Genomic DNA, 17,170 nt, shown 5'->3' with positions numbered 1-17,170 from the left:
TTTCCACGTCCATCCATGTTGCTGCAAATGGCATTATTTTATTAATTTTTATGGCTGAATAGTGTTCCATTGTATAAATATACCACAACTTCTTTATCCAGTCATCTGTCAATGGACTTTTTGGTTGTTTCTGTGTCTTGACTATTGTAAATAGTGCTGCTATGAACATTGGGGTGCACGTATCTTTTTGAATTAGAGTTCCCTCTGGATATATGCCCAGGAGTGAGATTGCTGGATCATATGGTAAGTCTATTTTTAGTTTCTTGAGGAATCTCCATACTGTTTTCCATAATGCCTGCACCAAACTACATTCTCACCAACAGAGTAGGAGGGTTCCCTTTTCTCCACAGCCTCTCCAGCATTTATTGTTTGTGGACTTTTTAACGATGGTCATTCTGACTGGTGTGAGGTGATACCTCATTGTAGTTTTGATTTGCATTTCTCTGATAATTAGTGATATTGAGCATTTTTTCATGTGCCTATTGACCATTTGTATGTCTTCATTGGAGAATTGCTTTTTTAGGTCTTCTGCCCATTTTTGGATTGGGTTGTTTGTTTTTTTGTTATTAAGTTGTATGAACTGTTTATATATCCTGGAAATTAAGCCCTCATCAGTCCCATTATTTGCAAATATTTCCTCCCATTCCATAGGTTGTCTTTTTGTTTTGCTTATGATCTCCTTTGCTGTGCAAAATCTTATAAATTTAATTAGGTCCCATTTGTTTATTTTTGCTTTATTTCTGTGGCCTGGATAGACTGCTCTAGCAGAACATTGCTGAGATTTATGTCAGATAATGTTTTGACTATGTTTTCTTCTAAGAGTTTTGTAGTGTCTTGTCTTATGTTTAAGTCTTTAAGCCATTTTGAGTTTGTTTTTGTGTATGGCGTGAGGGAGTGTTCTAACTTCATTGGTTTACATGTGGCTGTTTTCCCAACACCCCTTGCTGAAGGGACTGTCTTTTCTCCATTGTATGTTCTTGCCTCCTTTGTCAAAGATTAATTGACTGTAAGTCTGTGGGTTTATTTCTGGGCTCTCAATTCTGTTCCATTGATCCATATGTCTGTTTTTGTGCTAGTACCATGCTGTAGATTAACTTTGTTTTAACCTTCACTTTCTGTTGGTCCCAATGCCCTTACATATTTATTATTTTATTTTGTAAAGAAAAATTTTGTGAAAAAGGAGAAGGAAAAAAAGGTATAGATTATATATATAAATAATTTACACATATTCCTTCTATCTGTCTACCCATCTATTTATCCATCCATCAATCCATCCATCCACTTATCTTTAAGAACAAAGAATGCCTATTCCACAGTGTTTTGTGAGACCCAGTGTGTTTGTTAATGGTGATACAGTGCTGGGCATGGATTCCTTTATAAAGTCCTCTCCCTGTCTGTCCGCCTCATAGAGAACCAACCCATTTTCCTCCCAGCCATCTGTGCTTCCCCTTGTCAGAACTGCCATCCCTTGTCTATTACATATCTGCTTCCCACCAATCCAGCCCTTCCAGGCAGGCACTACGTCAGGTTCATTCCTGTGGCCCAGATTCTCAACCTGAGGGCCGAATGTGCTAACCTTCATGGATGAATTGGGCTTTTCATTCCATTTTCAGTTCAAAAGCATCAACCAAGGCAAGAAAACCAGTGTTGCTGACTCTATATTTAGGATGCTGGGGAAGTATTCCCAGAACCTGGAGGACTTGATCCAGGAGTGGACTGAGGAACTGGAGCTGGAGAGACAGAAAACTGAAAGGCTGCTCTCTCAGATGCTTCCTCCGTGAGTGGACTTGATTGTGTCTCTAGCCTCAGTGGCTCTGAGCATGGGACCTGGGACGTAGTAGGTGCTCAGTAAATCTGGGTTCCATGAGTTCGTTCAATTCATTCATTGTTTATTTGTCCAACATATTTTCATAGAGCCCTTGTATGTATTAGGCACAGTGCTAGGCATGTGAGTATTGAATTTCTGCTCCCTCACTGCCTTGGGAACAAGGAGAGGGCAGTTTCCCCCGTCTGACTTCAGAGGAAGTAATGACTGGAGACGGGCAGGTATTTGCTGGAGGGGAGTCAGCACACCAGCAGACCTGTCCCAGATCCCCTGACACTCAACCTAGGATTTTCCCCCAAATATTCCTCCCTCACTCCCAACCATGGAAAGGGGTCCTCCCACCTTGTGACTCTGGCCCTTCCCATCTCTTCAGGTCCGTGGCTGAAGCTCTGAAAATGGGGGTGACTGTGGAGCCAGAGTACTTTGACCAGGTTACCATCTACTTCAGTGACATTGTGGGTTTTACCACCATCTCCACCCTGAGTGAGCCCATCGAGGTGGTGGGCTTGCTCAACGATCTCTACACACTGTTTGATGCTGTTCTGGGCAGCCATGATGTGTACAAGGTGAGAGGAGCAGGAGGCAGGCATTCCATCTCTCCTCTACTGCTGTGTTTGTGTCATACATTTACTTCTAGTCATTTATTTATGTGTTTTTATCAGTAAGCTATTGCTGTGTAACAAATAAGCCTGAAACCCAGTGGTGTAAAACAATAAGCATGTATTATTGCTCACAAGCCTGTCCAGCTGGAAAGTTCTCTGGACTCAGTGGGGCTTACTCCTACATCTGCGGTCAGTTGTGGGTAAGAGGAAGCTCTGCTAATGGCTGGGCTCTCTCACACCTCTGGAACCTTGGCCTGAGACAACTCAGTTCTGGTCTACATGGTATCTCACTGCCCTCCCCCCTGCAGGTGAGTTGGTATTGTTTACGTGGTATGACAGAGTTCTTAGAGAGAAGGCAGAAGGGCAGAAGCCTCTTGGGGTCTAAGCTGGGATCAGGCACATTGCTATTTCCAACATATTCTATTAGTGAAAGCAAGTCTAAAGGCCAGCCCAGATTCAAGAGGTGGGGAAATAAACTCCACCTGTGCCAGGCAAGGGCAACAGATGAGTCAGTTCCTGTTCCTGCCCTCAGGGAGCTCTCAGTGCTGCAGATAAAAGATGAAGACAACCCACTGGGAAAGTGGTCATCAGGAAGGCAGAGGAGGCTGAGATGGACCCCAGTCCAGCTAGGATTAGATGTGTAAAGAGCAAGGAAGGCTTCCTGGACGAGGTGTTGACTTCCTAGCATTGTCCATTTTGGGTGTGGTTGCTCTGGACAAGCAATGGGAGAATAATGTGTTAAAGCTTGAGGCTTGAGACAGTGGGCCTAGTGAATGTGAGGGATGCTGAGTGGGTTGTGATAGCTGGTTGTGAAGCGGGCCAGCAGTGGGAGAGGGTGGTGGGTGGGAGTTGCTGGAGTGGGCAGCAAGAGTCTTGGCAGGGCTGTCAAGATCCTCCATGTCTAGTCCCTGTGTACCTCTCCATCCTGGGATGGGAGTCCCACCCTAGCCACCAGCTTCTATGTAGTTTGGGGGAAATGGCTCCCTCTCTCTGCACCTCAGTTTCCTTATCTATAACACAGAAATAATGACTCGAGTTCCAGGGGGTTCATAGGTGATGGGTGGATCCTCTCCCCCTGGCAGAAGTGTTCTGCAAACTGTGAGCCTGTGAAATAGCCTCCTGCCCTCTACGCCTGCTGTGGGGACCTTTCCCCCACCCCTTTCCCTATTCTGATCCAGTTGCTGGGGGTCCTGGGTCAACCTCAGCACGGGGAAGAGGTGGGGAGGGACCTCCCAGGAAACAGCTGTACTCTGGCTCCCCTGGCCTTAGCCTCTGTTTGTCACCCATCAGGCCCTTCCCACCACAGCCCTCCAGGGAGGCCAGGGCTGGGGAGGGCCAGGCCCTGGGCTGAAGCCAGGATGGAAAGGATGCAGGGGCAGGAAGTTTCAGAGGAGAGAACTAACTCTTCGAGGTGCCAGGCAGTCTGCTGATAGCATGACATGCAGTATCCCAACAACAGTAATCACCAGTACTTACTGAGTGCTTACTGTATACCAGACACTAGTCTAGATGCCTTATACGTATTAATGCATTTGATCATTATAACAATCTGCAAGGTAGGTAAGGGTACCCTTCATTTATAGGTGAGGAAACAGGTGGTTAAGTGGCTTATCTAATTACATAGTCCCAGCAGGATGTGAAGCTGAGATTTGAACTTGGGCCTTCTGGTCCCCACTTCATCGGGGATCACCATTCCCCAGGACACAGACATCATCAAAATAAAGCCACAGGTTCATAGAGGCTCATCAGGCCCTTCAGGAGCTGGCCCCACTGCGTCTCCGGCCACTCCACCTCTGCAGTCCTCATAGAGGACCCACATGGGGTTTGCTAGCCACGAGGCCTTTGCACATGCTGCTCCCTCCTCCTGGAACCCTGCTCTCCCTCCTCTTCTGCTGGTCACCCTTCTGGTCTTGGGTTAGCTTCCTTGCCCTCCCAGACATGGTTAGAAGCTCCTGTGTGATACTCTCATAACTACCCCTGGACCACACAGCCACACTTGATGATTCCAACCTAAACCACTCTGTCCCTAATGCCTGACAATGTCCAACATGTGGTAGGTAGGAAATATATGTTGACTGAATGAGTTCAGTGTGGTCCAGAGAGGAAAGTGACTTGCCCCAGGTCACACAGCTGGTAGACAGAGCCAGGACAGGAACCTGGTATGTTCACCATCACCACCCGGCTCCATCCGCTGCCCAGCGCTGACCCACAGAGACCTGAGCTACCAGCATTCCAAGCACACAGCTTCTCTCCCATTCCCTGTTCAGAACCCCATGTTCCTACCCCAGCCTGTGGTCTGAGGCATTGTCTGTCATGCTGGCTGAGTTTCCCTTTTGCCTCCAGAGCCGCCGTGGGCCCCAGGAAAAGATTCCTCATCTCGTCTTGCTGAGCCCTGCAGCTTTGATGTGCCCTGAGTCACCCCTGGCCTTGTCTCTTCCTCCCCTGCTAATCTTCCCTCACACATGTGTCCCGCCCAGCTCTGAATCACGCTTTCTGATCTCCTCTGAACTCTGGCCAAGAGGTCTGCATCTTTCTGGCAGAGTGAAATGAAATAAAGCAAGGCCCGCACACCCGTCCAGATGTGGGGAAGCGGGAGGCCAGGTCCTCTATGTGTGCAAGCGCATCTCTCATCACTCACGCCCACCGCCTCGGTTTCCCCTCCGTCCCAGCAGGATCTGGTTACTGCTCTTTAATCTGGTCTGGGCTGGGAGGCAGCCAGGCAGTCATTTCCTGGTTCCACAGGGGTCTGTGATTCCCTCCCAGCACGCGCTGAGTGAGCACTTTTACAGACAGAACTCAGGGGCAGGGCCCCTGTGGGCTGCAGGGGAGGAGAGAACTTACTCCAGCACTTGGCCTGGAGGGTGAGCCTGGCCCCAGCCACATTGCTGAGTCACTCTGGGCACATCACTTCACCTCTCTGAGCCTCAAGCTCCCCTTTGTAAAGCAGAGGTGAAAGTGCCTATGGTTTAGGGTTGTTCTGCAGATTCAGCAACGTGAGAGGTGCTGTCATTCTTTCCAACGTGGTGATGAGAGCCAAGGCCTCTCTTGAGAGCACAGAATGGGGGGAGGGAATTGAGGGGAGTGGCCACCATCACCAGTTAAGTGTCTTAAGAGGACTGGCTGGGCCTAGGGATTGTCACAGACTATCTCATTTAACCTTTGCAATTCCCCTCAAAGAGATGGATCATTATCACTACAGTACAGATGAGGATACAGGCTCAGAGAGGTAGGTGACTTGCTCAAGGCCACACAGCAAGCCAGTGGTGGAATTAGAATTCTCATCTGTGTTTGTTAGCATGGAAACCTTTGCTCCCACTTCTCCCATCTGCAAAAGGACCACGCCTGTGTACAAGGGGCCGCAGCCCTCACTTGCAGCTAAGTTCCCCCTATGACAGGAGCCTTTGACTGATCATCTTTGTGAGTTTGAGCTGCCAGGGAGCAGGGCCTGTGCTTGGCCATCTTTCTGTGGCTGGGGTGGTAGGGTGATTATTAATTACACCAAACTGTCCCTTCCAGCTCAGGTGGCAGACAGGTGGAGGGCCACATGTCAGCTTAGCAGCTTGGAGAGTATGATCTGGATGTGTGGCCACTGTGGGGCTTTCTCCTGCTCCTCCTCCACAGTCTGGACCCTGGGTCACCCATCTGAGGCAGCGCTGGGTCCCCAGAGCCGGTGTATTGTTCCTGAATTGCAGCTGCACACCTGGCAGGCTGGAAGTGAGGCCGGCGAGCAGTTCACTTCCCAGGCTGCCTCTGAGAGGCAAGGCCTGGCCCAGACGCGCGTGCTGACCACGTGCAGGACAGGAACAGAGGGAAACCTCACACAGCAGGCACATTCTTCCTCAAAGAGAGAGAGAGAGAATGGGCCCCAGCCATGTGCATCACGAGGCAGCATAGAGTATGGGCTCTGAAGCTGGACCGAGCAAGTTCAAATCTGTGCTGAGTGATGTTGGTGAGTGACTTAACCTCTCTGGCTCAGTTTCCGTCTGCAAAATGGCAATAGTGGTAGTACCTACATGATAGAATTCTTGTGACGATCTAACGCATTGATGTTTGTAAAGGGTTTGAAGTAGTGTCTGGCATATAATAACTGCTGTATGAGTATTTGAAGGAGCACTTAGTCCTTCTTCCAATCTTGCCAATCAGATAATGCATTCATCCTCCTGTGGGGAAGAAGGGAAGAGGGAAAGCCAGGGTTTGTTCGTATTTTCTTCTCCTGGGGAGAGGTCTCTCTCCTCTGTGGAAATGTACAGATTGCGGGACAGCCTTGCCCCCGACCCCGCCACATTCATGCCAGTCCACATGTAAGTGCTGACAACAACAGATGATGGGGAGAGAGATGGAGGTCACAGCCCTGAGGAAGGAAGCGTCTTTTTTCCAGCGGGTGACTGGGGAGACTTTATGGGCTGGATGAAATGTGAACTGGGCTGATGGAGGGCTAGGATCTTCACAGACAGGGACTCAGGGAGAGCATTTCAGGCAGATGGAGCAGGCGATCAAGGGCTGGAGGCGAGTGAGTGCTGAGTGTCTCTGCAGAGAGCAGAAAGGTCCCCATTCGGCTGAAGCATGGGGAACTGGTAACAACTGTTAAGAATAAATCAGCAAATTCTGCAAATCATGGGAATCCCTGATTGGATCCATGGGGAATGAATTTTAAGCCATTTGCCATAAGAAGTAAATTTAAGTATTTGAGCAATATGTAGCATAATTAGGGCAGATCATTTCCCAGTATTGGGGCCAAGATAGCCTGGGTGAGAGAGAGGCCTGGGGAGACAGGGAGTAGGGCACAGTCCACAGCTAAAGGTGTGTGAGAGTTATTGAATTAGAGTGCCCCCTGTGGGCAACAGGAGCATCATCATCATGATTATTATTACCCACCAGGTGCTAAGGGAGAGCGGACATGCCTGGCCAGAGGGACAGCTCTGCTCCAAGGGTCCGAATGGTGCCAGCATGTGCCTGCTGTAGGAGGGGAAGTGCATGAGCTGGGCTCTTTAGTTGGCAGATGGGAAGACTTGGTGGGTAGAGTCTCCATCTTCACTTTGGCTGGCCTGGCCTGTGGCAGGGGAGAAGGCCATGGTCCACATCTGTGTCCCCAGCACCTGGAACAGGGCTTTTGGAACAGAGAATGCATTTCAGAATAGGAAAGATTTGTGGCCTGAGTTCAGGAGGTAGATCTGGAACCAGCAGGTGAAAGGCAGGTTGCCATTTAACTCAACTTTTGTAGCTGCCTAGATGGGGAGAGGCAGCCACTCAAGAAGGAGATGCAGGTGGGCACGGATGGCCACTGGGAAGGCAGGCGGGTGGGCTTTAAAGCCCCTTCCAACTCTGAAACTCTGGGATTCTCTCGTTTCCTAAACCATTAGCCAAGGAGATGATGATGGTGGTGGTGGTGGTGGTGATGATGGTAAAGACAGAAGCCTGCTTATTGAGCATCTATGATGAGTCTGGTTCTTTAAATACTTTATTTTTAATATGCTTTCCATATGAGAGGAACTGAGGCTCGCACAGGTGGCCGGCCTGAGCAAGGTAAATGGCAGAGCCAGGGTTTGAATCTACACCTATCGGATCTCAAACTCTCCATTCTTTTCAGTACACCTGGAAGGCCAAGGGTTTGGGAGATAGGACATGTATCCAACATACATGTGCACTCTCCAGATGAGGCCCCGATCAGTTGCTGTGGCATTGTGCAGGCAGGGCACCCTGGCCTGCTGCCCGGGAGCCCATAGCCTGGTCAGAGGAGATGAGACAGGCACGGTCACCTGCAATTCAGACAAAGGTGACCTGAAATGTGCAGATCTAATCGTTGCTAGAGCAGCTGGGATGGGAGCCCTGGTAGAGAGGGCACTGTGAGCCAGAGACTCGAGGGGTGGGTCAGACGCACCTGAGACTCGGCCTCGTATGGATGTGGATCAGACCAGGGAGGGCGTGTTCTTGTGCTGGAGCCTAATGGCTGTGACTTCCAGGTGGAGACCATCGGGGATGCCTACATGGTAGCATCTGGGCTGCCCTGGCGCAATGGGAACCGGCATGCAGCTGAGATCGCCAACGTGGCCCTGGACATCCTCAGCTCTATGGGCAATTTTGGGATAAGGCATGCGCCCACTGTGCCCATTCGCATCAGGGCTGGGCTGCACTCAGGTACATGCTTGGGTCTGTAGGAGCGACAGGCCAGAGCAGTCTCCCAACCCTGCCTGGGGCACTGGCCGGGACAACCCCAGTGGTGTGCTTCTGGAATTCTAAGAATATAAAACTCCATAATAGAAAAATTTTACATTTCATTTTTTCTTCTATTATTTTAAGGGTCTGTCTATTATTATCTATCAAGGGCATCTAAGTTCATGCTAGGGAGCTAAGAATCTGATGGAAGAGGCAGGACAGAGACCTTCTGTTGTCATGCAAACAACTAAATGTTTGCTGGGAGGGGGCCTGGAGAAGCCTCAGGGTCTCTACTATAGTATATCCTTCTTATGCCCCCACCCCTTCCTTTCTACATATCCCTGCACAATGAAGTCTAAACTCCCTGCCCACCCCACCTGCCATAGCCTCCAAGGCCCTTGTTAATCTCTCCAACCTCATCTTCCACCACTTCCCACTCCATCCATACTCACTGATTACCGTTTCCCACAGACAAGTGGGCTCTCTGCCTCTGTGCCTTTGCACCTGATCTTCCCTGCCCTCATTCTCTCATTCTTCAAGACACAGTTTATGTACTGCCTCCTCCAGGAAGTCCTCTGGGCTGGGTCAGAGTTTCCTTTCTGGGCTGGCCCAGCCCTAGTGCTTCCCTCTTCAGAGCAATGATTATAGTTTACACATCTCCCCTCACCGGGCTAGGAGCTCCCTAAGAGCAGAGCCTGGCTCTGATTTATCTATGTCCCCCTACCCCCATCCCAGAGCCTGGCACAGATGTTGCCTCCTCTCTGGTTTTTATCAGAGACTCCATACAGCTTTATCCTCATCCTTCAGCGGGAGCCCAAGATGTGGGGTGGGGATAGCAGCTGGAAGGGGTGAGTGGGGAGTGTGGGAAGGGCAAGACTGTTGTGGGGACTTCCCTTGGGTCCAGGACCTACGAGAATTCACTGGGTACATTTGAGTTTCAGGGCCTTGTGAGGCAGGGGTCATGGGTCTCACCATGCCTCGGTACGGCCTCTCTGGGGACACTGTTAACACCTCATCCCGGATGGAGTCTACAGGTCTGCGTGAGTGTCTCATGTTTCTATCCTGCCCAGGGAATGACCCCTGAAGCCTGGATGTTTCAAACAGGACTTAGTAACTAAATCACCACCTGGTGGCAGCGTACCCTAGTTAACAGTAAACAACTATACGGAGACGTATGTCACTGATTCTTTTAACCTTCCACAGGGTTTCTGTGATGATCTCATGAGAGAACAATGACTGGAAAAGCAGGAAGCCTGGGTCCTCGGCCTGACTGCAGCCAGTGTGCCTAGTGTCCTTGAGCAAAACGCTCTTCCTCTAGGGCTTGGTTTCCCCATCCTTACAATGAGGAGACCCTTTTCAATGTTTTTAAAATGCCATTTTAGGCCCTTGCTGTCAGCAGGGGCCTCTCCGAAGGCTTGGTTGGAGCAGCTGAAAAAGCTGAGCCTGTTTCTGGCTGCACAGGTTGTGGGCACCCTAACACTGCTCAGCAGACATTCTGCTTAAACAGATGCCCTACTGGGGAGTCCTGCCTGTAAAAGAAGAATGACTGCTTATCTGCCCTGACTCAGCCTTCACTGTCTTCCCTATAAGCAGTGATTATGTTCCCAAGGTTCTGACCTCATCTTGAGTTCTTCTTAACACTCAATCCATGTTATAATTTGCTTTTCCTTGAGACCCCTATTTTAGCACCCAACAATCTACTAGGACAAGAGGGCCAGGCGAAGGGTATTGCATGAATCAGAATTGTGTGCATTGCTGGCTGGAACTGAGGCTTTTAAAGATTTTAACCAGACGCTAGGTGGTCACTTGACTACTACCTTTCTTCTCAGCGTACAGAACTCATGTCCGCAGCAGCACTGTCCAGGCACCGCTCAGCCTGGATGAAGGCTACAAAATTGACATCAGAGGCCAGACTGAGCTAAAGGTGGGAGACTTTCTTTCCTAGGATTGATGGGAAATGTCTCCAGAGGTTCAGTTTCTGTGGGCAGCAGGAGAGATTCTCATCTGACTGATGTAGCTGAAGGAAATGCCTGCCAGGGGGATGATCACCTTAAGTGTCTTCTTCACTCCCCAACTTCTAAGTCAACATTTCTTCCTAGGAGCTACTCCCTCATTTGGCTCCCATGAGGAGAAGGGCCAGGGCAGAGAAGTTACTTCTATTAGTCACCTACCTGGGCGGCATGCTGGTGCACAGCATATATTACCATATTTATTACAGAAATAATGAAAGGAGGATCAATGTCCCCATTTTATAGTTAGGAAATTAAATTAGGGAGGCAAAATGACTTGTCCAAAGTCACACAGCTGTTTCCCAGGTCTGGTGGCTCCAAAGCCTGTGCCTTCTCCATAGCACTGTTGGGCTCCTACTCATCCCTCAGAACCCTAGCACACACCTTAACTCTCACTGAAGCCTGCCCTGACCCAGGAGTACCCCTCTTCTTCCATCCCCACAGCAGTAACTATCAGGCCTTCTCTGTGCACCCACCAGGCCCACGGCCAGCCCTCTGCTGTTGTAGGTGTGATAATGGTTTTTACTTGCCCCTGAGCACCAAAGGGCAGAGATGGGTCTGTCACTTCTGTATTCTTTTTTTAAATGTTAACCTTCAATACCATCCTATGAATGACTTTTCTTCCTACCCCACCCTCTTTCATTCCCCCAATTCCTCAGCTAGAGCCAGGCCTGGAAGAGTCTAGAGCAGCCTAGACATTTAAAGGCCAAGGGCTGCAGCTGGGCCCCAGAAATAGGGTGCTCCACGGGACTCACTTCATTACACAGTGGAATGTCAGAGCAGGAGGGTGCAGCTCAGAGAGGACAGTAACTCATCCAAAGTCACACAGCCTATGAAGGCCAGCATACGTGGAATCCTTTGCTCTGGAGGCTGAGGGAGAGTGATCTGGAGTAAGGGCAGGCGTGTCTTATTTGGGGGAGTGGACGCTAGATGTCCTGAGGATGAGGATTCTGATGACAGAAGGGGATCAGAGAGGGACTGGGGAGGGCGGCATGCCGACCTCGAGTTCTTTGGGCTGGCCCGGGGATCCAAGTGGCAATACCCACCCCTGGCCAAGGTGGGGTGTGGAACGTCTAGGACAGCCAGCCCTGACCCCAGTGCCCCTCACGTCCTCTTTGCTCCTAACTCCAGATGGCTGCACGCCAATCCCAGGGGAGGCCACCAGATCCTTCAATAGTTTGGGAGAATCACAGATCATAGAATCCTGGGATCTCAGCATGCCAGGTCTGCTGGTTACCACATTCGTAAGTCATTATTTATTTATGTCTCTAACAGATAAATATTAACTTATTTAATCCTCACAACACTATGAGGCATTGAGGAAACTGAGGCACAGAGAGGTGAAGTAAGTTGGCCAAGGTCCCACAGCTGGCAAGTGACAGAGCCAGGATTTGGACCCAGTCTGCCTCCAGGCTCTAGGCTGCTGTCCCCAGAGCTTAGGAGTCACATGCCTCTGCCCTTGGTCTCAGTTTGTGAAGGTTTGCTCAACTCCTTTCCTCTGTCTTCCAGGGGAAGGGCATCGAGGAGACCTACTGGCTGGTGGGGAAGGCGGGCTTCCCCAGAGCCCTCCCCACACCTTTGGACATCAAACCAGGGTGAGTGAGGGGAGTTTCCCCCAAAGCTTGGCCTCTTTTGTTTGAAATTTGACATTTGCTATTTTTCTGATTATGGAAGTATTACCTGCCTATTGGGAAAACTTGGAAAATGCAGAATTCTTTAATGATTAATCGCTATCTTTCCGGTCCTGAGAGACAGCCACGCTTAGCACTTTAGCATGGTTCCTGCCAGCCTGTTTCTGATGCATCTGTTGTGGGTGAGATCATGCTGCCTCCGTAACTTCTCATTCCGATCTGTGCTGTCCGCTCAACATCCTGAGCGCCCTCCTGTATTGTTCAGAGCACTTTACTAACACTTATGGCATTGGGATTGCAACATGCGGGCGCCGTGATTAGCTCAGCCTTTCTCTTGTGGCAGGGCATGTAGATTCTTCCCACCTGAGCTGGTTACAGGTTGATGCGTTGATAAATATCACTGGGCTTTTGTCACCATTCAGACTAATTCTGCAGACGAGGAATTTACAGATCAAAGGGCACTCATATTGTAGGAGCCAAAAGAAGCAGATTCTCAGAGAGTTTGTGCCTGCCCTGCAGTTGGGCTCTTTCCTTTGTCCTCTGTCCTTTGTCCATGTCCCTTGCTGAGGGCAACACAGGTGAGGTGGTGGAGGAAGCAAGGACGTTTTACTGCGACGTGCTGTTCCTCACTCTCTTCCACTCAACAGTGGGCAGTCCACAGAGGGCAGAGCGTGTAAGTGTTGTCCGTTGCTGAGAATTAGTTTCCTACTGATGAGGTGGCCCTCAGGCCCACAGGCTTATTCCACCAGTGGGAGGCTGCCCTGGGGATGTTCAGAGCTCCAGCAGGGCCCCACTGCACAACCACCTCAGATCTTTCGGCCCAGAGTCTTTCCCTCATCAGAACTTCTGACTAGCCCTTCTCAGCTCTTCCAGGATGGCCCCATCCCGGCTACCTACCTCTCATTTCTCAAAGATGGGAAGCGTGTGGGCAACTCATGGGCTTCCTGGGAAAAGACTAGCACTAAACAGCCCAGGCTATGTGTCCTCCAAGCAGAAGGACTGATGTGGACAGGGGCTGCGGGCAGTCAGAGCAGCCATTTCCTTCTGTCAAGGTGCCCCTGGGGCCCCAGGGAGCCCGGGCAGAGCGGTGCCTGGGGCAGGCAGTGCCCTGTTCATCTTCATATCTGAGTGCCTTCCCTGACACACACTGGGTCCAGCGAGGTAGGGAGGAGGAGGGGGACGGATGGACACACACTGGTGTATGGAGAAGCCCCCAGGGTACAGGACACACAGCTGCATCCTTTTTATAAGGACACTCTAGCCTCCTGGGTGCAAAGCCAGCTTATGTTCACAGAAAGGCCTCCACACAACCCTGGGTCCTGCAACTTTGCAGATGGCTTGCTGGGTGAGGACAGGGCTCGGGACTGGCTGTGTGACCTCGGGCAGGTCCCTGCTCTCCCTGGGCCCTCCCACATGCCACAGCAGCCCCAGCTCACCCACCCCCTCATCCTGTTCCCATCCACTGAGCTCCTCTACTCCAACCTCCTCTCTGGCCTCCAAGGGCAAGACGTCCTCTGCCCTCAAGGCCCTCGGGGGCCCACCCCACTTCTGCCTCCACTGGCAGCCGCACTTCTCAGAAGTCCTGTCTGCTGACGCTGACTGCACTTCCTCACCTCCCACTCCAGGCCCAGCTCCCGCAGCCTGACTTCCACCCCCAACGGCCCAGAGAGCTCTGTGAGGTCACTGGTGACCTCCGCGCATGTCACCAGCTCCGTGGGCAGTTTTAGTTCTCAGCCTGATGGCTCGCAGCATTTCCCCTGCCTCCCTCTTCCTAGAAACATGCTCTCTGGGCCTCCTTGGCGCCCTGGCTGTGCTACCTGCTCTCCAGCTCACGCTCCCCAGGCTCCCCACCAGCTCCTCTGCTCTCCCCAAGCCATGGATGCTGGGGCTGCATCGGCCACCTCCCTGCGGCCTCCCTTCCTCTCTTCACGCCAATGACACTGTCACGGGCCTCGGCCCCCAGCCTCCCCTCCAAGCTCCAGGCCCCGGGTAGCTCACACTGACCCCTCAACAATTCCTTCTGGAGCTTCCACGGCACTGGAGATCCACCAGGCCCACCTGGCGGCCTGGCCCTCCACCAGCGTTCTCTCATGGGTGGCCTCGCCACCCTCAGTCAGAAAGCTGGACACTGTTCTGGAATCCCCAGCAAGTCCTGCAGCTCCAGTCCATCACACCCCAAGCCTGCCGGCTTCTTCACCTCCTCCTCTCTTTGGGCAACTGCAGGAGGCCTCACCATCTCCCCTCATCCACCTCCACACAGCAGCCAGAGTGATATTTTAAGTAAAACACAAACATGATTAATATGAAAGTTCCCTGTTTAATACTCTCTGGGTCTTCCTACTCCGAGACTCAAGCCTGAACTCTGAAGTTGACTCTGGGGTCCCATTCTGTTATTCCTGGACCTGCCCCTTAAGCTCAGCTTTCCAGCACCTTCCACTGTGCACCACCTGCTCAGGGGCTCCCTGCTGCTCCTCAAGACTCTCAGCGCTTCCCACCTTAGGGCCTTTGCTCTTACTGCCCCCTGTATCTAGAACACCCTGGCCTGTCCCTTCCTCTCCTGCAGGTCTCAGCTCTGATGCTGCCTCCTTCACGAGGTGGATCGCATCACATACTCTAATCCGAGCCCTGCTGTCACCCTCCCTCCCATCTCCCCACACTGGGTCCCCGTAGCACTTGTTACTCCCTGATATTTCTTATTGATGCATTTATGGAACTTTGCCCAGGACAGCCTGGCCAGCTGATGGGCCTGCAGATGCTTGATGCCCAGGGAGGTGAGCTCCCACCATCTCCCTCGCAGGGACCTGGCTGTGCAGGCCCTAGGCAGCCCAGCTGCCAGTCCCCTGCCTCGTCCACCCCGTCCTGGAATTGGGGACCAGCAGGTCTGGCAGCCATTTGTCATTCTGAGCTCTGTCAGGGATGACTTTTCCACTCTGGGACAGAAACTTTATAAAGTGCCAGCAATGTTTTCATCTTCTTGGTTCAGGGAGGGAGGAGAGCAGAGATTAGCCACAGTGAGCTCTGCCCGACCTAGGAGCCTCCCAGGCCTCCGGGCAGCAGGGGAGAATCCCATACCCACAGGCTCAGATCCAGGAGGTGGGCACCCGGGGCCTGAGCGCACAAGTGCGCCCACACGTGCACACACACTCTACCTGTCATGGGTGTCAGGTGCACACACAAGTGGAAATACTACCATACACCCCTCCCTATGCTTGGAGATGAGATCACAGACAGGCAGACCCACGGACCCCAGGCAGACACACAAGAAGACATGCAGAATCTCTGTAGGAAGGGCCAGCTGGATGGGAACTTGTCTTGGAGTTGTGTTTACAAGGCAGTTACCAAATTTTTACTTGAACTGTATGCTATAGCTTGATTTTCTTTTTTTTAAATTGAAGTTTACAAGGCTGTGTTAATTTCTGTAACAAGATTTTTAAGTCAAGTTTTCTAAAGATGCTTTCATTCTCACTTTCAATATTTGCCCTATCTGCAGAAGTTGTCTATCTTTATATTTGGGGCTGCTTAGGGAAGCTGGTGGAAATCAGGGGAAGGAGACAAAAGGCCCCTCTCATGTTTTGGTGTAGCCACGACCCAGGCAGCAGTACCCATGGAACTGGCTCCCATCACCTGTCACAGTGACACTCCACACAGGGGCCCCTTCTCTCCGCTCTGCCCCTGACAACCAGTGGTTTGCCCACGGCAGGGCTGCTGCGGGGGTCAGGAGGAGCCAACGAGAGCAAGGGGATCCTTGTAAGCAGCTGTGGGCTCTAAACAGCCACCACTGTTGTTCTGGGTCAGGGTTTATTATTCCTGTTTGTCCTTTTTCCCCAGGGACCCCTGGCAAGACCTCATAAACCAAGAAATCAAGGTGGCCTTTGCCAAAGCCCGCCAGAGCATAGCCGGGCCCTGGAGCTCGGGGAAGGCCTCGGCCAGGCCATGAGGAGAGGGACAGAGTGCGGCAGGGGTGGGTACCAGCCCGGAGTCCCCGCCCAGAGTCCCCTGTGCCTGGACACCCCAAGCCCTCTCCCTGCTCCACTCCCAACAAAGAACTCTTTTGCTGAGCTCCCTGGTGACCACCAAGGCGCTTATTAAAAGGTGCCCTAGAGCGATATTAATAGAGGTGTTCCTGTGTGAATCCTATGGGTAAACTTGCTTCTAGACACAAAAAGAATAAAAATAGAAATAGCCTCTTCCTTTCATGCAGTGCTTTGTTCTTGACAAATGGTTCTGACTCTTGAGAGCTCATTAGAGAACTCACTGTTCCTTACCTGGAGAACACTGTCCCCACCAGACAGCCCAGGTGCCCAGGCCCAGAGAGAGGAGGTCATTTGTCCCAAGTGGCATGGCTGCCATGGGCAGAAGCAAGATGGGGACCAGGCACTGTGGCCAGACCATGTGCTCACCTCACACCACTTCTTGGAGCCTCTGTTTTGTCATCTCTAAAATGGGTGTGCACAGAGCCCACATGAGGCTTGTTCCTGACCAGGGCTTGGCCCACAGCAAACGCTCAGAGCAAGCTGCCTCCTTCCCTGCCTGTCCTCCCGGAGCTGGCCTAACCTTTTGGGCTTCTGTGAGTGCTGTGTTGGGATTCCAGGTCTTGGACTCCCCAAATCTCAGGAGAGGGGTAAGGAGGGGAGTGATAATTCCTTGGTTCTTAGGGAAAAAAGACTTATGTCTTACAGGGGAAACCTACCCCCCAACCCAAAAAAACCCCACAACCAACTCATTAAACTGATTCCCAACATCAAAGAGTACTTTCCAAACCCCAGAGGCTGATTTCAGTGCAGGTGGACCGGGCGCACATGGAATTCATTTCCTTAACTGAGGGGAGAGGGCCAGGGGCCAGGGGGCAGGTTAAGCTCTAAACAAACTCATTCTTCTTCAGAAGACTCCTTGGGAGTGGGGAGCTGGCACTAAAACTGAACTGTGGGTCCTCAAGAAAATGTTCTGCTG

General features: G+C 51.4%; 1 protein-coding gene across 1 annotated transcript in view; it reads left to right on the top strand.

Moving 5' to 3' along the window:
- Window positions 1-16,157, top strand: part of LOC105098241 (guanylate cyclase D-like) — a 39,946-nt gene extending 23,789 nt beyond the window's left edge. Inside the window, 7 exon segments of the mRNA XM_031459305.2 lie at window positions 1,614-1,777; window positions 2,199-2,391; window positions 8,388-8,562; window positions 9,522-9,620; window positions 10,410-10,504; window positions 12,099-12,184; window positions 16,049-16,157. Of these exon segments, the coding sequence (XP_031315165.1) occupies window positions 1,614-1,777; window positions 2,199-2,391; window positions 8,388-8,562; window positions 9,522-9,620; window positions 10,410-10,504; window positions 12,099-12,184; window positions 16,049-16,157 (921 nt within the window).
- The last annotated feature ends 1,013 nt before the right edge of the window (window positions 16,158-17,170 follow it).

Source organism: Camelus dromedarius, chromosome 12 (assembly GCF_036321535.1).
Source record: "Camelus dromedarius isolate mCamDro1 chromosome 12, mCamDro1.pat, whole genome shotgun sequence".
Lineage (NCBI taxonomy): Eukaryota > Metazoa > Chordata > Mammalia > Artiodactyla > Camelidae > Camelus > Camelus dromedarius.
This window is presented reverse-complemented; position numbering and strand designations above follow the sequence as displayed.